Raw genomic sequence first — 22,217 nt, forward strand, 5'->3', positions numbered from 1 at the left:
AGTAAATTGTTATACATTTAAGGATTCATTAAAAACAACTCATTTTCAGTTTCATACTACTTTGATTTATTCAGAAAATGTAACCTGACAGCAAACTGAGACAAAAACGTATCTCATTAAGTACAAAAATAAAATGTAAATGAACACAATAAAACTGCATCTTCAGAGAAAACTTCGAGTGTATCTGTAATAAAAAATAAAATTAACTAAGTAAGTTTTATGTATTTTTAAGGCAGGCAGTTTTGTTACAAATTAATGATAATTCTAGGTCTACTGAGTTATATTTACACACAAATGTGGAGATTGATACTTTTTATTGATACTCAAAACCTACAAAACCAAACCTTATGTATTAATATTTTACACCATTTTGTTCAGCCAAAAGTGTAGTTTGCAAATGTATGGAACATTGTACAGTAGATTATTTGATTATGCCTATGTAAAAATGTTATGCAGAAAAAATTGAAAAATTGTAGTTTTCAATAAAATTATTTTCAAAACTAAGTACTTTGAAATATACAAAATTTTTAAAATCTTATCAGTATAAATAGAAAAATAAACTTAACATTATTTCTCTAGGCAAAAAATGTTAATTTTGTAAAGTACTCTATAGGGTGAAAAAGTTTTAACTACAACCTCTCCCCCCTCATCTCCCACCGAGGGGTGTTTTGTTGTACTCTCTTTTTTCTATAGAGTAAAAAGTCATACAATCAAACAGTAGAAAAGTCTCATATATAACAAATGTGTGAATTAAACATAATAACATTATTATTAAAAAAAATAAAATCATTGAGTACAAAGTATTGAAATATATAGAACATTTACATAAATTAGTGTATGCAAATTAAAACATATTACTAAGGATTACCTTATAAAATATACAAATAACAATGCACTTTTCGCAAAATTTGTTGTAAATTATTAATTTTAATTCACCTGGAGAAATAAATAGTTTTTATCCATATAGTTTAAACGTGAGAAAAGTTTCTTAATTTATATACCTTTAAAAAATGTACACTTTAAAAAAAATACCTAAACATTTTGAAAATTAGTGTGTAAAATAAGCAACATGGACATGTTTTTCAAAGGAGAATGTCTGAATACATGCTAAAGAAATACTTCTTTACTAAACCATACATTGTCTCTAGAGAGTATTCAGATAAACGGCATACAATAGAGGCCTACCGTACTAAGGTGGTCTGAAATTTTACATTGATGGTTTATGCCTGGATTCAAGGGCTGGGTTTGGTGTATGTGGGCCAGGGCTATGGCAATTCAAAGGTTATGGCATTTCAAAGAGAAGTAATGAGAATTAAAACATTGCAAGAAGGCTTACCAAGAATAAGCCTATAGGTGTTGAATGCCTAATAATACCCAACAGTATGGTTACTTTGTAGGGTAGTAAGGAAATGAAAGAAAAGGTTTTAAATAAAAAGCGTTTTATAAAGTCAAAGAATTCCTGTATCCAATGCAGATACGTAATAGGTGTGAGTATTGGAGACTTAAGCCAAGGCTTCTGTATTGATTGACTTTACGACTCCGTGATTAACATCCTTGCCATCACTGGGGCCTTTTCCAAGTGCACCAGGCGTAGCCTATAACTACTGTCTCAAACTTGTGTCCTTGGACATTGTCCAGGATGAATACCTACTGTCTTCAGCAGGTGGGGCTTTGATCAGCCTTCGGCTGCAACAGTGGGCATTGAAAACATTACCATCCTGATTCAGGAAGATGCTCTGCACATGATCTCTGATTAGTTACCTCAAAAATTTTCCTTCAATAAATCCTTCATGTGTGTGATACCTTTTAGGGAGGCTTGGTCAGGGGAAATAACCTCTTCCACCAGCAGAACTTGTGGTTTGCTGATAGCTCTAAAACAGAAAATGGCACAGTCACTGGGATTGTGAAGTGATACCGTGCAGGGAGGGTCTAGTGATCCCTTATTCCACAGTTTTTCAGGCAGAAGTCATAGTTATTATGGATTGTGCTCATGAGAATATTCATCTGCGACAACATATATGACATATAACATATATGAGCAATAGAAATTGGAGCGCTATGCTACATTTGGTGGTCTGAACAAGGATAGTGGATTTCCCCTGGAGGATGTAATCTGCAGTTTGTAGAACTGCTGAAACTGTAAACTGGTAGGGCTCATTGTATACTTCAGGGGTGTGTAAAAGGTCCTTGAGTCTTAAGTGGGGCAAGAAGAAGAAGTATATACTGAAGTAGTTGGCTTCTAAACCAATACACGATTTCCGCACAGGCAATCATCTCACATCAGCACCAGGTAGGACTAACATCGCCAGCTTTACACTCTCGCTCCCATATATATATATTAATGTAACTGGCGGAAATACTGTATAGAGAGCTCAGCACGAGAAAATTTGTTATTGTTTAACAAATTTTTTACTCAGATAAACCTTCTTCTAAATGGCTCAAAAACTCAAATGAATAAAGAGATTTTTAATTCAATTCAAGGGAGTGCCGATGACCGAGCGCTCTAACATGTCGAACTTTGGATCTGAGTTAGAGACAGCGCAGATTCAAATCCAGTCTATGGCCGTAGAACTTTTTGTCGGTACCATCGACTTTGTACTCTTCCCCTTATTCTGTTCGATAAGGTATTCGCACTGTCAGTAACCCATGAGGACATACAGAATAAGGCCTAAAAGGGCATTAGCCTCTCCTTTTTAATTAAAAAAATTATTGCAAGAATGAAAATACATTTCCTGTAATACACAACCAGTAGAAGTGTTTCATACAAATCGCTAACATCTATCAGAAAGTGTGCAAATAGTTCATATTATTTTCTATCCACTCACCTGGTAAACTAATTGTATATGATATCGTATACTGATCGAGGCAAATGGTCGGCGACTAGAGCTTGGATTTTCTCTTGCCTGGTTACAGGAGTATATCGACCCAAGGGAAATGTTCGACTTACAGCGTCAGTCAGAGAACGCAATACCGGACTCAAATCTACCTCCTGTTGAAGATGCAAGGCAGTGAAAGTAAAATAGATAGTTCTGATGCTATAAAATTACAAATGTTTAGCTTTGGCTATTATAAGCCATAGACTATAAACTATGTCACTGAAAGCGAGGATGGACAATAAAGGCTAAGAAATAAAAGTGGATCAATATCGTTATTCTCACAAAACTACAAATAAAAAAGAATTAAAAATTATTAATTATTACTTGTTGTATTTGCTAAAAATTATTATATCATTAATTTAAAATTTACTTATGAATATACTCTACATCTTTTAAATATTTCCTAAAATTTCATTTCAATATACCAGTATAAATGGGATTTCTGAATATTTTCCAACCCATTGAAACATTTTGTAAAAAACCTGGACGTATTCAATAGTGGAAACCACTAGATCAATGGGTTAATCTGTTGGTTACATTTAACTTACTGCTTGCGTGTTGTATTCTGGCATCGTTCGGACTTTATATTCAAAATAATCTTCTCCATAATCAAACCGAACTTCTTCAGACATTTCTTTCCACATATTTTTAGCCTCTTCTAGTACAGTTTTCTCTTCAAACCAACATCCTGTAGATAAAAATAGATGATTATATCACAAAAATATATTTTGATGAATACAATTTTGTAGTATTAATTAATTACTAATGTTTTAGTGACAAAGAGCAATATGTGGTTAGTATATTAAAAATACTATGACAAAAAGGTTGTAACAGAAAGGAACGGATCCAGCTGTTTGTCGAAATCAGTTTATTTCTGTTGACAATCAAGTTTTAAAAAATTAAGCAGTAAATTAGAAATGGGGAAAATATTTATTCAGCTTTTACTTTGTTATAAAATAGAACTTTTATTATTTCTATGTGTTTAAGTAATAATACGAACCTGTTGTAACTATGCCTGGCTCAACGACCACCACATCCACACCCCAACGGCGCATTTCCAGTCTCAGGCAATCGCTGAAGGCTTCCAGTCCGAACTTGACCGAGCAGAACGGAGACTTAGCTGGTGCTGCAATGCGTCCCAGTAGACTAATGACATTCACAACTCTGCCTAACCAAGAACATAAGTGGTTGGTATTGTTATAAGATCGAGCATATGGTTCATAATAATCTTATTACTTAAGCAGAAGCGTTTGCAAACATATAAAATGGCTAACTTGTGCATGTGGGTTCTGAGTTGTGTATATGAGATCTTATTATCAAATGATAATAATTTTATTGCTTTCGAACATGTATATGTCATAGCAATTGTCAAGCAAAAATAAGATACAAGTTTGGATTCGTGGATGACATCTAGGTTACTTTCATACATACAGTTTGTTCCATCCATCCTACTGTTCATTCATTAAAATTTCCCACTTAAGCACCAGCGTTAGTCAGCCAATCCTGTGGTCACCCAAACATGTGCCATGAACTCGTCTGTATTGCAAAAAGCTTCCGAGATCAATACAGTTTTCAGACGATTTTTAATGCTTTAGGCATTGTGGAACTTTTTATCAAATTTGGAAGTTTGTTGACAAACTGAGCTCGTGCCTGATGTAACATCTTTATTTTCGGGCAAAGGATTGGGAGAAGGGAGAGATGAATATTATTCACACTGGTGTAAAAACCTGATCAACTTGTAGATTGTCTTATCAGCTGAGTAAAAGAACAATACTGCAGCTCCAGCTGGCCATACAATGTATTTGACTCAATCTGACTGTTGAACTGTACTACTGCCTGAAAGGTTATGCCTTGCATAGCTATCCCTCTTTCCTCATGAAATTGCAATGGTAGTGTAAGTTTGTCGTTCACGAGAGCTACATGAGACTGTTCCCTGCCCTACACTGCTCCCTCCTTGCTCTTTACTGGATTTTAGCTGAGGTAAGATGTTTTAATTTGCTTTTGTTGAAAACCTTTCCTAACACATGACATGAATAATTGATTTCTGTTGATTATAGAAACTTGCTTTAAATTAATTAAAACGCTAATTAAACACTTTTGACCAACCAGATGAAATGCAGTCATGTTCTATACTGTATAATGAACATGCATCATATGGAATGTAAAATAACTATTGCTTTTATGAATCTGTAAAAATTATTGGTAATATAAAATTTGAATGGTAATTAATTAACTAAATTTGCTTTTATGGATTTTTCTTAATTCTGAGATTTAATGTAAGTATTACTGTACGGGATGAATTTAATTTAACAGGCTTGTTGCTTGTTCCTGTTCAAGCAAAGTAAAACTTGTAATGCCCTATTTTATGTAAATGTTGAAAATGTTTCTCTATTAGTGAAAGTTATAAAACTATTATTTTTGAATTATGCCTTTTAAAACTGTAAAGCTTTTATTAGTATTAAATTATTTTGTTTTACAAAGGGTAATTATTAATAACTATTAAATGTATTGTAAACTATTACAACTTCACTTAAACAATAGCAGTACTCTTTTAGGACTAATTATCTTTTTATAATTATTAATTTATTTCTTTGTTAGGATAATATTTGAATCTTAAATTACTATTTGAATAATGCCCACCCAAACCATCTGTAATACAAATTAAGGATTGGAATTGAGTAACATTTTCCCTCACTTTTAAAATTTTATTTGCTAACTAATAATAGTTGTCCTCATCTATAAATGTAAATTTAATCCTAGATTAAAATACCTAGAGTGTATTGCCTGGAATGTATTCAGGGATTCATACGGGAGCTTAACCTCACGCTTACACTTGCGCTGTACCTGTATCTGCATGCTGTACATGCTGTGTGCATATGCCAGTGGACTTAACCTACCTGCTGCCTACATACCTGGATCACCTGCTTCATTGGTGCTACCTACCTACCGCTGTGCTGGTCGTACCAACAGATGAACTGTGTATCGATAAGTAGAACTTCAATTTTACCTCATAAACTGGTACCAGTAATTTATATAATTGAGGCAACACAAACCTGTCTGTGCGAAATTGTCGCTACGAACTTTATTGTACAGTGTTAGCCGTTGGTGAAGGACATATTTGTGCGTAATTGAACTTCGGCTACAAGGAGCTTATGCGCAGGCGTAGTTTTTTAATAATTAGTTAATGCAATTCAGGTTTACCTTTATATATATTACATCTGTTGTGTATGTGTAGTTATTGACTTATTTGTTATTGTGTATTGTGTAACCATTTCAATAGTTTTAGCGGCCGGCCAAGGTATTAACTATTTATATTCTATTCTTCAGATCTGGTTTAGTATTAAGAAATTTATTATCTCGCATTTGATTTGTCTTGTACTTGTTGGAACACTGAGTTTCCTGTTGGCGATAATAAATCAAGCTTGTTATATTACGTCGCCTTTCATTTAACAGCCAATGCATTTGTTCGTAATTTTACTTAAAGGTTAATAGTTTAACTTAGTATTTATGAATTGATTTTTTTTGTTTATACAGTAGAGTCCCGTTAATCCGACCTAATTGGGACCGAGCCCTGTTCGGATTACGTGATTGTTCGGATTAGCCAAAATTACAGAAAAATACGGTTTTAAACTTGAGATGGGTCTATTTTGTTATAAAATTATCAACATTGTTTATTAAAACATGTTTTCTGACTGTTGCATTGTATTTCTTGACAAATAAACGTGTTTGCGAATACTAAGCACATTTACCGTATTTAGTGTGAGAGTTCTATCGTTAAGCAATGTGAGCGTACTGGATATTGTACGGGTCCACGTGTTTCAATAGTTGTACGAAACTACGCGTCATCCAATAGACTCTCTTCAATGCGACAGAAGACAATAACTGAATTTATTTCTTTTAACAATTAATATTGTACTCAATAATAATATCAGTACTATAGGTCCAATTTTTGTTCGATTTCACTTCTTAATACAGTAATTTAACTCATACTTAACCTATAAGTTTCAATTTGGTACTGTATTTAACTTTATTGTTTATTACTGTACCGTACACAATTTGTCTTAATAAAATACTGTATGTCTATTTAATTAAAGTTTTCTTTGTTTATGTACGAAATGATGTTTTTTATGTAATTAGTTCCTATAACTGTTCATTATCGTTATAAATAATTCCTCCTGGACCTGTTCGGATTAACCGACGTTCGGATTACACGTGTTCGGATTAGCGGGACTCCACTGTAGTTGATGTTAGTAATTATTATTAATGGTTATACCTATTATCATTTTTTTTTCGTTTCATGTTGGTTGGTCTTTAACATCTCATCTCGGCAAATTCAGTAACTGGTATTTTCCTTGTTCTGGCCCTAATACCCCAAACTGAGGAAAACAAGGTGGTGCCCCTTTTCTTTTTTTTAATGAATAAAGGTTCCCCACAGATTCTGATCTGTTTGGTAAGATTTATAGACCCCGCCCTAGGCTGAGTGAATCGGGTCTGCTACAATGAGAAGGCAAACGCTTATGTACTACCGTCCTGTGTCTCCCAGTTCGGTAGTTGCCCCTGCCTTGTCTCATAAGAGTGTATATCACTAGCTCTAATGTGATCGCATTTTGATCTGAAAAACAGAGACGTCTCTAGAATGTAGAGGCAGGGTAATGTCAACAGTTTCAGATTTCTGAATGCTGGTCTGCACGGCTCCTTCCATTGTAGTTTTGAATTGTTCAAACGCTTTTTTTCTGGAGTGTAAACACTCAGAGAAATGTGTGTTAGAGCAAACTCCCCTCAAAACCACTTCATATGACAGGAGGGGGTATATCAATCCATAGTACGCCGTCATCAGTACCTGAGTTGGGCAGTATTTGGATAGCTGCCTCAAAACAATTTTGGACAAACGTTGTCTACATGACTATCCCATGTCAACCCTCGATCAAGGTGTATTCCAAGGAATTTAGTCGAGTAGACTTCTTCGATCTCAGTCTCCTCCATCATCACTATAGGACTTTGATCTTAGCATACTGTGACGCCTATTCTGTACTCTATGTCCATGAATAAAGAATGATGTATTGTATTGTATCTGAGGCAGTCAGCCATAAACGAAATTGAACAAACACGGGTTTGTTTTAAGATAGATAAGTGATAAATACATTAATCTGAATATGTCAAACTACAACCACTCTGTATTTAATGTCTGTTGAAAAGTCCAATATTGTACAGCACTTCGTAATCCCTGCAGTTTGAAAGTTGTTAAGCATTTCAATCTATTTTAATGTAGTTAGTCTTTTAAATGTTGAAGATGGAGTTTGTATTGGATACTTGTTAACTTATTTACATTTAAAGACATAAACCAATATTTAAAACTTTTATTTTTGTGATGTGTCTTACGAAGATAGCCTTGCTATCGAAAGGCCTCACAAAAATAAAAGTTTTAATTATAGGTTTATGTGTTTGAATGTAAATAAGTTAGTCTTTTAAGTTTCATGACAAATCCTATGTCATAAAATTATGATGTAATGTGATGCTTATAAATAAATAAATATATTTCATCTCCAAGGGGCACTGTTAAATTCACTAGAAGAATCAAAATAAGGAATGAAGTCACCAGATGGAGAAAAACCAACCAGTGTTACAATGGATCAAGAATGTTTGGATACATGAACAGGATGAAGGAACATAGATAACCGAGGAAATTTTATGAGAATAGAAAGGAAAGAGGAAAACCAAAAGGGACCTGCCTGTAAAAATAGATATTGAAGGGGGTGAAGGAGGGATAGAGGAAAGACAACTGGCTGATGGTACTGAAAGAAAGGAGCGAAAGGAAATTGAAGAAGATTTAAGCCAGACACATACATTAATGGTGGAAATCCAACAAGTTTCTGATATAAAAAACCTTTAGTAGAAATAGTCTATTATATGAAGCATATAATAATCAGAAAATACGTATATGTGCGTTAAAAACTCGCCTAAAACGCATTTTGGTGGCACAGTCATTTTATAATACTGATGAGTTTTTGGAATTCAATTGGTAGACCACCCAATTGGAATGACCGATTTCACTGTTTATAAAGTGGGTTACATTGGCAAGACATAGATAAAGTGTGTTTGTAATACTGTATGTCTGAATGAGAATGATGTGGTTTGAATGTGTAAAATTTTACAATACAATGAATTGACATTTGCTATGCAATTGTAAAATATTGTATTTGCACTAAAAATGATTTGATTTGAAGTTTTGTTTCAAACCGACCAGAAAATAAACTTGAAACAGAATGTGAAAGGACAGCATTTCGACTCCATGGAAGATGTCTTATTGGCTGTAAGAAAGGATTTCAACAGCATTATGGCATTGTCACTCTACCATCAGCCCATGTGTGGTTCTGCTAGACTCGTTCTCTTTCTTGCCTGAAACGGAATGTGAGAGGGCAGCATTTTGACTCCATCGAAGAAGTCTAAACGGCCGTAACAAATGCTCTCAACAGCATTATGGCATTGTCACCCTACCATCAGCCCACACGTGGTTCAGCGGGACTCATTCTCTTTCCTCGCCTGAAACGGAATGAGAGAGGGTAGCATTTCGACTCCATCGAAGACGACTAATTGGCTGTAACAAATGCTCTCAACAGCATTATGGCATTGTCACCCTACCATCAGCCCACACGTGGTTCAGCGGGACTCATTCTCTTTCCTTGCCTGAAACGGAATGTGAGAGGGCAGCATTTTTACTCCATCGAAGACGACTAATTGGCTGTAACAAATGCTCTCAACAGCATTATGGCATTGTCACCCTACCATCAGCCCACACGTGGTTCAGCGGGACTCATTCTCTTTCCTTGCCTGAAACGGAATGTGAGAGGGCAGCATTTCGACTCCATCGAAGAAGTCTAAACGGTTGTAACAAATGCTCTCAACAGCATTATGGCATTGTCACCCTACCATCAGCCCACACGTGGTTCAGCGGGACTCATTCTCTTTCCTCGCCTGAAACGGAATGTGAGAGGGCAGCATTTCGACTCCATCGAAGACGACTAATTGGCTGTAACAAATGCTCTCAACAGCATTATGGCATTGTCACCCTACCATCAGCCCACACGTGGTTCAGCGGGACTCATTCTCTTTCCTCGTCTGAAACGGAATGTAAGAGGGCAGCATTTTTACTCCATAGAAGACGACTAATTGGCTGTAACAAAGGCTCTCAACAGCATTATGGTCTATAACTCCTAGGAATGTGTTTGCAGATACATTATACTCAGTGTGTCGAAGCACCGATATGTGCAATAAATTAGTCATCGTAAAGTTAGTCCTACTATTTTGTTATCGCATTGTGTATTGATCCTCTATTAGCTCATTGATTTATACTCTTATCTGTGGCTGCAAAAGTCCTATTTCGGAGATCTGGTTACAGGTTATGGTAGTCCTCTGTAGACTCCACCATATAACGTCTACTGTATAATGAAGTTGATTTCTAAGAAGTAATAAAAGCAAAACTAGGTATAATAATGAAAAATACCTTTCGCTCTCCTAATCTGTGGTAGAAATAGTTGGGTGATTCTGACAGTGCTTATGAAGTTTGCATCAGTAGATTTTCTGAACACTTGAATAGGAACCCATTCTATCTCTCCAAATGCTGCCCAAGATACATTATTAACTAGGGCCCAAAGTCCTGTAAACAAAAATATAACAGTTTTTTATAAATGTTATAAATTGGTGTGCGACAAATTAGAATAAAGTTGAAGGAATTAATAAAAGAGAAAACTTTCAAGGTAATTTAAGCATCAATAATAGTGAGAGATTCGTTGACAAAATAATATCGTTTGAAAAATCTTAATTAGCTAATTTATAACTAATTATGTCATGCATTAAGTATACACAATACATCAATAATACACAAGAGTGAGTAAAGTCTAGAGAGGTGGTAGCAAAAACAAATGGAAACTTTTTGTATTGCAGAAAAAATGTATAAGTCCAATTTAACACTTTAATTTTAACACATCGCAAATCATTTCATAATCAAAAATTCTATACATACTTATTAAGATTAATAAGATTGATTAAGGGTTATTCATACTTGTTAAGATATGACTTACAAAAAGCCCTAAAGATAAAATGTATGAAAGTCACAAATAAAATTTAAGAAATGAAAATAACTTCTACTTATTGCAGCAATAACTAAAAACATACAAAAACTTAAATATTTTACACACGATGAAATTGAAAATAGATTCTTAAATCAGAGTATGAGAAATTAAGTGTACTGAGGCTGTCACGGCCAGAAGGATTTTGTTCTCGACTTGTTGGGTACGCTGCCATGTAGTCCTCCCCTCTGGGACAAGACCGGTTTGAGGTAAGTATGTTGATACTGTTGATGCGACAATAAGTTTCGTGAAAAATGTAAATCCATTTTCCCACCAAGTGCGAAAAACCCAGGGGTATCTGTTATTTCGTTTGGAAGGGAAAACTCTGGTTGAGGTTTATAATGAGATTAAAACTGCATATGGTGGTAAAGCTATGAATTGCACGGATGTGTTCAAGTGGTGTTGTGAGTTTAAAAACATCTTAGTCTGTGCATAATGATCAGAGGAGCAGAAAAACTTAAATCAGGACTGAAATTCTAAAATAAATTGAAAATGCATTCTGTAACGATTACAAATTAACTGTGGATGAAATTTCTGTAATATTTCTGCAAATCTCCAGATCTCTACTACAGGAAACTCTCGGATATCGGAAAATGTCTGTGAGGTGGGTCCCAAAACATTTGATAACCTAGTTGAATCGAGTGGAGGCCGGAAAAGAGTTTTTGAGATGTTACAAACTTCATGGAGATAAATTTATGCACTTAATTGATTGGAATTATGTAGTTTTTACCTCATTATAAACCTCAACCATCGACAGTTGTATTGATTGACCTTGAACCGTCTCATTGAGTGAGGAATCAGGCTACACAGCAGTCTAGCCAACATGTAGAAAAAATTCTTCCGGCCCTGAGAACACTTACTTTTTGGATTCGCCCTGTAATTGCATGATGTACATTGATTCACCTAACGCAACAGAAGTAAGAAGGAATTCTCAACCTCGAGGACTGTGTTAAAGAAAAGGTGCATGAACTGTAAGTGCTAGACCATATGTAACCGAGGATGGCGAATGATCTGTAATCTCTAACCCGGATATGTAAATCACATAATTATGATTATCTACTAGTGTATGAAACGCCATATACAAACCAGGATTGAAATCCCGAATTAGATTGATAACTTGGGAGCAGAGTGTCATGAAATTAACCATTCTACTATGGGCAGCACATATCGTTACTTAGTAGTGAAAGGGTTAAACAAATTTCAACTCTACTCAACGTAATTAAAATGTAATGAATCGTATTTATTCTACTAAAATATGTTATTCTTTGTGCTATCTAATGTTTATTTTCAAAGTATTAATTTAAAAATCTTTATGGGTTAAGTGAGAGGAAAACTTGTAAGCCCTTATATTTAAGTTACTCGTAGAGTATATTATTGTGTACCTCCTACATTTCACATCTATTTCTGACAATTGTCACACAACAGTAAAACATTACCTTGGGGTATGTGGTCTTTCACATATTGAAGAGCTTGTAATATCTGTGTTTCAGAGGTAGTGTCAAGTTGAAGTACATGAAGTCGTCCTGACGATTCTTCTTTGAGTTTACATGCCTTTTCATCATTGCCTTGAAATCCAGCCAAGACTGTGAACCCCTGAGAATAATCATTCCTTTTATTAATAAGGTCTAAACAAGAGACAATAACGTAGACTTAACTAACTCACCGGAAAAACTGTTTTCAGCATCAAGTTCCGGTGGCATATTTAGTGAAGGAGGTGAATCGTTGAAGAAAGGTAGTACTACTGACAAGGGTACACAGTTTTTTATAGTAAATTTAGTGATAAAATCAAATTGTAACAGGGATGGCTGAAGAGTAAAGTCTCCGGAGGTTATTACTATGGTGAATATAAAAACAGCAAGAAGAATCAATAATCTTCATCATAACATCATTAAAATGTAATGACATCATCACCAAAGCTTCAATAAAATATTAGCTCACAGTGTATTAAATTAAATGTTAATTCAAGTGAAAAAAAACTGACTGGCCGAATGAAACAGTAGTATCTAACGTTTAACTATAAGCATGGACAATCAACAATAAGTACATGTTAATTAAAGTAAATTAATAACTGATTTTTCAGGGAATAAATTGGTAAAAGATTCAATAATAAATAAATAAACAGCACAATAAAAGACAGTTAAACATATAGGTAGGCTACAATACAGATAGGTTAAAAATTCAAATGAAACATCGATCACAGAAAGTACCAGATATTCATCTATACCACAAAAGGTCTAGTTAACAGCCATCTATACATCACTGATTTGAATTTAGTAAGACTATTGTTATGACTGGTAAGAGGTAGTTTATCAAACAAATGGATACCGATAAAAGAATACATAGATTGTGATTTGCTTAATCTGCAGTAGGACTGACCTAAATATAAGTTGCATCTTAATCTAGTAGGATATTAATGAATGTTATTTCTAAGAGAAAAAGTCATCAAGATTCTGTTTTACTTTAATCAGACATGAATAAATATAAAGATCGATAACTGTTAGAATACCTTTCTCCACAAAAATAGGTTTACATGTAGTTAAGGAGGAGACACTAGCTAAAATTCTAACAGCCTTTTTCTGTAAATCAGTACTTTTTTGATATCATGGCTGTTACCCCATAGGGTGATTCCATACAATATGGTGCTATGAAAAAATGCATAATGTGCAGATTTAAAATAATCTTTGGAAACGAGTTTCTTTAGGTGGAGCAGACAGCTTAGGACTTAGATAAGGACAGCTTATCAGATTTAGATTCGTTCGAAAGATACAAAGGTCAGTTAGAAGCGAGCCATAGATAATTTTGATTGGTCACTTTAGCTTGACGTTCCGTTATAAAATGATAGGGGAGAGGGACAAATTTTCCATTGCACTTAAAACAAAGAGTGATCATTACGTTCTATGTCGCAGTAGAATGTCTGACCATATAAATTCATCTACATTAATGATCTATGGTTAATGACATTAAGGGTTTATGGTAACGAAACTATGAATAGTTATGTTAGAAGTACGTTTTCAAAGCTAAAAGTTGTGAACGTGAAAAATTATGGCTGCTTTTGATTCCAGCCATCCAGCGAGTGTGAAAACTAATTCCATTGGAAAAACAGATGGATACTTGAAATACCTTCTATACTTGATATCTCTGAAGAATGAGTCGGTCATATGATTTACTATTTGGGCTGCTGAAAAGTGTGTTCATGTCAGTAACGCTTATTCCTAAAATGAAAGCCAGTGTCTTGAAAGTTGCCGGACAAATCTTTGTTCTCAAAAATTTGAGGGAAATGATTTCCTACATAATTTAAACGCAGAATCTAATTCATCACTGGCTTAAGTGTATGTATGAAACTCAATGTGGATTATACTGAAAATGTACAAGTACACATCTGTTGTACTTTGTCTACACAAACTGTATAGTTATTCAATTATCAAGGCCTTCTTGAAAGCATGGCATTGTCCATGCATCTACTCTTAACAGAAAGGTCCTAGAGATTTGAAATTTAGTGCATAAGTTCCACTTGGTCTAAGAAAGAGATCTCTTCGTTTTGGTCAAAAGATCTAAGGTCTATCTGTGCAATATATCTTGCTAGACAAGTCCTAGAGACTTGAAACTTGGTACATAGGTTCATTTTGGTCCATGGAAGGAATCTGTAGATTTTGGGCTCAGAAGATAAGTCAGCTTATCAGTCCGTCTGCTTGTGTGATAACTATTTTTTTTAAGTTCTGTCAGGTCCTTCGATAAATTTGAACTCTCCTGTTATCGACTCTATATTGTAATCACAGTCATGAGATGAGGTACTGCATCAAATTTAATATATGTATAACAAGAAGATTAAGTTATGTTTTTAAATTTCATAAACTAAAACAAACCATCAAAATATTTGGAACAAAGACATGGCATGATTGGTAGAATTAGAAATGGACATAAAACATTTCAGTAGCAAACATCTATATAAAACGTAATATTAGCTTATTACATTAACATGTTATTTAATATTTGACTAATGGCTAACCTGTCATCTTTGTTAGATCCCAACTATTATTATTAACAACCAAGACAGGCAAAATCTTTTAAGCGGTAATGTAAAATATTGTATACGAGTTTATGAATATTACTTATGATATATTGTGAATTTCTGTAATTCAACATAAAAATTATAAATTGTAATTGTTGTAAAAATATTTCTTTATATAAACAATTAAAATTCAATGCTAAACTCTACAATAAATCACTAAGTTTCATGTTCAAAATCATCAAAAACCCTCATCCTTTAGAAAACTTAACTATGAATCAATCGCAGAATATTATTTTCAAATGTATAAAATTCACCCTGTTTATTTTATTTTGATTATTTTAAGTTATTTGCAAATTTCAACCTACAATATTTCGTTACTAATGTCAACTAATACGTCAAATCAAATCGACACTTATTCCTTCTAACAAATGCACACTTTAAAAAATATAAATTGAAATACAGGAATAATCCCCGCAAAGACTGTAGGTCTGTGAGCGGGAAGAGTTCAACGGAAATCAAAAAAAGTTAACTAGTATAATTATAGTCTAAAGTATATAGTAACTTTTTACTATTTAGAATAATTAGATTAACAAGTGTGGAGTATCCATTACAATATGCGATGGTGACATGTTACTAGTAATTATACTAAAAAAAACTAAAATTGTGTTAAAAATAAGGAGAACGCAACAGCCTCTCAGCAGTCTCCCAGCCAATGCGGTACAACCATCGACTCACCCTCTGTTTGTAGACAGCCACACTGTCACTTTCCATTTTTAATTCCTCTGGCAAGTTTCTAAAGATAATTTGAGCAAGATAAAAAGAGTTAATAAGTTCTGAACCATGGTTTAATCTAGGGGTAATGAATCCGTATTTAGTCTTGTGCCTTGTTGTATAGCCATGCTGTATTTCTGATAAAATTTCAATCTCAATGATTTTGATGTATAATAATACATTTTTTATATATAACTGCCTCACATTTAATACTGGAAATTCGTTAAGAAGAGTTTTAGTAGAATACCTATGATTTTTCTTAAGTACAGTTTTGATGAGAGACCTCTGTGCGATCGCGAGTGGTTCTAAGACATTGGCTGACACCTCTCCCCACACCAGGATGCTATACTGCAAGTATGTGTCTTTGAAAAAATTGTAACGTGAACACTACAACAAACTCATGCATCTGTATAAAAAGACTCAGTTTTTGGAGTGGTCTTCAGACAAACACTGCCAAATAGTTCAAATACAGAAGAGCCAAAGTCATGATGAATATCAATTGGTAACAGCTAAAAATTAAGTGAGTGTAATTTTGGATTGATTATAAGTCAGATAATGCACTGATCACAACTGTGTTTAGGAATTACTACTATTTGGGTGGGCATTGAGGAATATAAATGCTACACTTTATACAGTCAAGTTTGTAACTAACAAAATGTAAATAACTTACCAAATCATCCAACTGCCTAGCGATGGCATAACCTATGCGCGATTCACAACCTGTGATCAACACTGCTTTACCTGCTGCTGTTACCTATTAATTAAAAAAGGCAAGTTATTAGTACACCTTTTAATATTTTACGATTCCCTTTTATATACTGTCAAATTTCTAAAACTTACTGTAACCACTTTTATTTATTCTAGAATCCTATCCGATAGTAAAAAAAATTTATTTTAATGTATCATTCTGTTTAAAATTGTAACCTATACACAAATTTTATTTATTTTACTGTTTTTTTACTTCAACTTACTGCTTTTATTCCTCTGATCACCCCACTAATCGTTTATATAAAAAAATGTCTTTTACAATGTGAGACTCCAAGCATCCACATTAAACTATACTTAGATAAAATAAAAAAAAAAAATGATATGGACATATTTGATGTAAATATTATTTCAGCGTTAAACTAAGGTCATGCATTACGATTTAATAATATTATTTTTGTCAGAGAATACAAACTCAAACTTGCAAATTTATTGGCTGAGTCAATCGCTTGTGGGGCTGAAAAAATGTCATGTCTGTCTGTATGTCAACTTGATATTTCGATAACGAGCTCACTTATAGACTTGAAACTTTGCATGTAGCTCCTTTTCTATATGAAGAAGATTGAGTTCAATGATTGTGCATGTCATTCTATGGGATTTGGCTGTGAATTAAGGAACATTTTACATTGGTCTAATGAGTAACCATAAGGGCATTGGGAAAAGAAAGAATAAATAAATTTGTAAATAGGCTTGATTACGATTATGATGAATTTTTAACATGTGATATTTGCTTGATTACGATTATGATGACTTTTAACATGTGATATTTGCTTGATTACGATTATGATGACTTTTTAACATGTGATATTTGCTTGATTACGATTATGATGACTTTTTAACATGTGATATTTGCTTGATTACGATTATGATGACTTTTTAACTTGTGATATTTGCTTGATAGTTGGTAAGACTTTGGTTACATTCTATTGGGTGTGTTGACATTCCATTGTATCTGTTTCCTTGCACACTACATTCCATATTTCCTTGTTTTTCAACAGGATAGAAGCTAATACACCTTCAGAACATGGGCAGAACACTTCTAAAAGAACAAGTAACACGCTAATGATGTAATCATTCCAATATGATAATTACTAAAATAGTAAACATGGCTATATGCAAAAACTTCTGAATATAGCTGAAATATTCAAGATTCCAAGAGTGCTAGCGTGAGGACGTTACAATAAAAGTAATGTAGGACAAAGAGCTACTATATGTAGTTTTAAATGAATAACAGTATTTTAAATGAATGTTTGAAGTAACAGAAAAATATTGGTATAGATTTTAATGAAAGTTCAGTGATATAAGTAAAGATACCTGTGATATTATTAAATTAGAGTTAAATACACAATACGCACATAAGTTACTTGATTCAAAAAGCTTTCTTTAATGATTAAAGAAATTAATACATTTGAATAATTATCAGAGAAACAGTCTTGCCCTTAGTTTATTTTTACAATTTGATTATGGACCATCATACAACATTTTCTGAAGCAATTAAACCCACAAAAACTACTTCCATTTATGAGAAAAATGAAAAGTATTTCCTGTACAACTATCAACTAATATACTATAGGTATCAATATTAAGTAGTTTTTCAATTTTGCCGAAATAACAATTACTGGATTATTTTACAAAGAACACTTGTGTACAGAGCAGTCTGGTTTTTTCCAAATGTGTAAACAATAACGGTAAAAACTGTTGAATTAGTTCTTGAAACAATACTGAGAAAGTTTGAAAAATAATAAACTACAACTGCTACATTGACTGACACATTAGAGTCATTTGATTTCATTTCACATAATATGATAGTAAAGCATTTGAATGTGTTTACTAGCGTATTGCGTGAAATGAAATCAAATGCCTTTAATGTGTCAGTCAACCAGTGGGTCACACAACAAAGATTTTCTAATATTCTCCGAATATTATCTGGCATCATTTTATATATTGAAAATACCTTCACTGACGCTATCTCTTTAGAAAATGTTTATTGAAAAATGTACAGCCATTTTTTATTCTTTGCTGAAATTGTATTGTTATTTAAAAACGTAAGATAATTTCGGCTGTCACAAACATATAATATTATTTGGGAAACAGACAACTTATGTTTGTGCGGAAGTGATTTTGCAATCACCATACCCTGCCAGTCTGATTAAACACAGATGATTCCACACTGGTTAACTAAAAAAACATTGCATTGAACACCTATTTACCAACAGAAATAAAAATGGCGATAGATTGGTTCCAAGATTAGTTGTTAATAATGATTAAACTGAACATTTAATGTTTTATATTCATTGGAATAATTAAATTAGTTATTTAAAATCAGTTCAATTGGTAGGTATCTTGATATAAATTAAACCGGGAATATCATTAAGTCACCATCAGTTTACCTTATTTTGTATTGGCTGCCTTAGACCAGAAGGATGAACCACAAGGCTCAGTATTGGGTCCATTTTTGGGAGGAATTTTGTATCAGCGGTTGGCGTTAGTTAAACTCACCTATGCATGTTTGCTGAGATATAAGTATGTCTGTTTACGGGATAAGTTTAGAAAGTGTTATAATAACAATAGAGAGCTCAATATCAATAAAACCATTTAAATTATAGAAATGTATTATTAACTCTGATAAAATTGCTTATATATAATTTTCAGGTAAACAATCTATTGTAAATGTAATAGAAACTAAATCTCTATGCGAATGTACATTTCTACACTCAGCTGGACTGTACATGTTGAACAGATTTGTAACAAATGAAGTTCAGGAATATTTGCAATTATCTTGCTTCTTTGGACATAATATATTTCATATTGTATTAAGTTCATGTTGGAACAAGTTTTCAAAATTTGAATAAAATATTACATTAGCAACATTGCACTTTTAAATAAATGAGGGTGATAAAGAAGTTACTTTTCAATTGTATCAATAATTCTGTGTGTGAGTGTGTGTGTGTGTAGAAAAAGGAAAACATATTACTATTTATGTATTTTATATTTTCCATTACACTTCATCAGGTACAGTTGAACGAAACTCAACACATATAACATAACCAAAATCATAAAATACAAACAGATGTTCAAACTACGGTTGTATAATAGATGTGATCAGTGTTTAGATGATTGTTGTTACCCACAGACTTGTAAATAACAACAATAATTTTACTAATATTGTAGACACAAATACTGTTCTTTATGAATATGTAAATAATAACTTATGACTATGCCTTTTTAGAAATTACACATAAATTATTCATATAGCATGTGATTGCTAATAATACAATTTTATATCAGGTTATCAAAAGTCAAAATAAGGTTAAGGTTTAATTCTATATAAGGCCTTTCATCAAATTTCTGAGATGACAAATATGTGGGTAAACAGTTTTACAAAGCCTTCTTCGCCAGAATCAAACAAACTAAAAATCTTGCTAAATTAAAAAATAAAAAAGTATTGCACTATAGTGAGTATTTAAATAACTCTGTAATTTAAACTTTTATTAGTAACTGTATGTTAAGTTGAATTATGTATCACAGGGATTTTTAGATTTAATTGTCTCACACATCTAATAGCATCTTCTCATTTCTATTGTGACAATAAGGCATTTCATTTTATCATCATGTTGGTGAGAAAAGGAAGTTATTGGGAAATATAGTGTATCCAGGACAACCTTTAAAGGTTAACAAGAGAGAGAAAGCTATACTGGTAAACCAAATAGGGAATAGCAGAAAGTTATATTAATGAGGTAATTTTTAATGAATAAACATTATTTCCTTCTATAACATTTATTATTAAAATTTTTTATTAATGATGGCTATTAATATATTGAACTAAAGGTAAACATCTGAAATGAACAACTCACCTTCAAATTGTGGTAAAATATTGTAGACCCAACACTAATAACCAAAAATAACAAAAAAAGAGTGAACATAGACACTTGAGATATGTAAAGGGTGTTTAATACTGTGGACAAAATGACAGCAGCAGCGTGTGAAAACACGGCTGGCAAGAAGCAACGATCGACGAGATCCCACGGGAGCTCTTCAGGTTTTTTTGGAACTGGAGTTTTGGATTTTCCTTCGGACTTCATGGTGGCTTTGTCGGAGCCCAGGCTAGGACTGAGGCAAGTTGCCAGTTCCGAGCTGCGGTGGCCGGCCTGCTGCGGGCCTGTTCTATTTAAAGTGAGCACAACCCACCAGTAGTCTGAATTAGCACTTCATTGACAACATTAACTCTACTACTGCTGACTCCCTCTTAGTCATTTGGCACCTTACTTCCTAATTGTGCCAACTTGCAGTACACCAATTTCTATATAAACACTTTTTGTGTGTAATAGTAAAACGGACACAAACACTAACACAAGTAATTATTAACTTTCTAGTGATATTTTGGCTTGTTTTACTGTTAAAATAAATCAGTTATATGAATATTCAGGTGGAATCTGTTACAGATAACCGGTAAAATTGCCATTTTTTAAACCAATTATATGCTCATTTTCCATTTTACTTACATTTACATTTTTATTCCAATAATAGATTCTGACATGAAAAATAGCTTTTTAATTATAATGGTCAAACAATTTTGTGAATTGGAATTTTTTACGTAAAAAATAACACGGCAGTAGTAAGTAAAATAAGCAGGATTGATCCAAAAATAATATTACAAGTTAATAAAAATCATAATTTTTGTCATAATAATTGCAGTTTTATTTTTCAAGTCAGAAACTATATGAATATTCTTAATTAAAATTAAGGAAGTATAAAATATTAATTGTAATAAATATATCATATAGTGTAAATGTACCTTTTTAGTAACAAGTATATACAAACACACTGTAAAAAGGTTTCCTACCGAAAGAAGTGTTGACATTTTGGAAAATTACTTCCTAAATTACTGATAGCTGTATTTTTATTATATACTCATTTTATTTGTATATTGATGTTTAGTAGCCTGAGAGAAATAAAAAAAAATCAATTTACAGAAAGTAAAACATCTAGATCAAATGAAACCTTGAACTTGATTGTGAACATAGTAATACTCCAAATATGTAAAGTTATAAACAAAACAAAAATTAGTATAATATTATTTTTATTGATCCAAGTGTTTACACCATTAAGAAAAATATTTTTGGAATCAATATTTATATATCAATGAGAATCAAAATATATATTACGAGATATTATATCAGTGTGAACATTGTTGGCGAACAGCTACATCCACCAAAGAACAAATCCATCTTTATATTTCTGTGGTAACCAAACTCATGAAATGAAGTAGAGACGCATCAGAAAGCTTGCTTCTATTTTGGTTTTTTATAAAATTCTTGGACGAGAATATACTTTCACATAAATAGATACTTCCAAACATTAATGACATTTTTAGTCCAAATTCCCTAAATTTTGAAAATCTCTCTTTGAGAAGTAATTTGAGAAAAAAAATCAAGCCTTCTCATTAGAAACATGCCAGCTTACATATCCCATAATTATTCAAGTTGCAGTTCAGGTTCAGATACAGTGTACTTGAAATATGTTTTAAATTATAAGATCGCTTCCAAAAGATATACATTTCTAGTAATTTCTGATATTTTTGTCAAAAATTAAACTTTTACGATGTGTTTTCTAACCAAGCTTATGAGATTTCTACAGATAGCACAATTAATTCAAGAATATACATAACTT

At 32.9% G+C, this 22,217-nt stretch overlaps 1 protein-coding gene across 1 annotated transcript; it reads right to left on the reverse strand.

Moving 5' to 3' along the window:
- Nucleotides 1–42: 42 nt before the first annotated feature.
- On the reverse strand, nt 43–20,682 carry LOC124360846 (D-beta-hydroxybutyrate dehydrogenase, mitochondrial). The gene is made up of 8 exons (XM_046814796.1): nt 20,402–20,682; nt 16,453–16,536; nt 12,439–12,595; nt 10,378–10,530; nt 3,877–4,044; nt 3,425–3,564; nt 2,826–2,989; nt 43–184 (listed from the first exon to the last, which is right to left on the reverse strand). Exons 1-7 carry the CDS (start codon nt 20,627–20,629, stop codon nt 2,834–2,836), a joined length of 1,086 nt encoding a protein of 361 aa, XP_046670752.1. The 5' UTR covers nt 20,630–20,682; the 3' UTR covers nt 43–184; nt 2,826–2,833.
- Nucleotides 20,683–22,217: the final 1,535 nt, after the last annotated feature.

The sequence above is a fragment of the Homalodisca vitripennis genome, chromosome 4 (assembly GCF_021130785.1).
Source record: "Homalodisca vitripennis isolate AUS2020 chromosome 4, UT_GWSS_2.1, whole genome shotgun sequence".
Classification (NCBI taxonomy): domain Eukaryota; kingdom Metazoa; phylum Arthropoda; class Insecta; order Hemiptera; family Cicadellidae; genus Homalodisca; species Homalodisca vitripennis.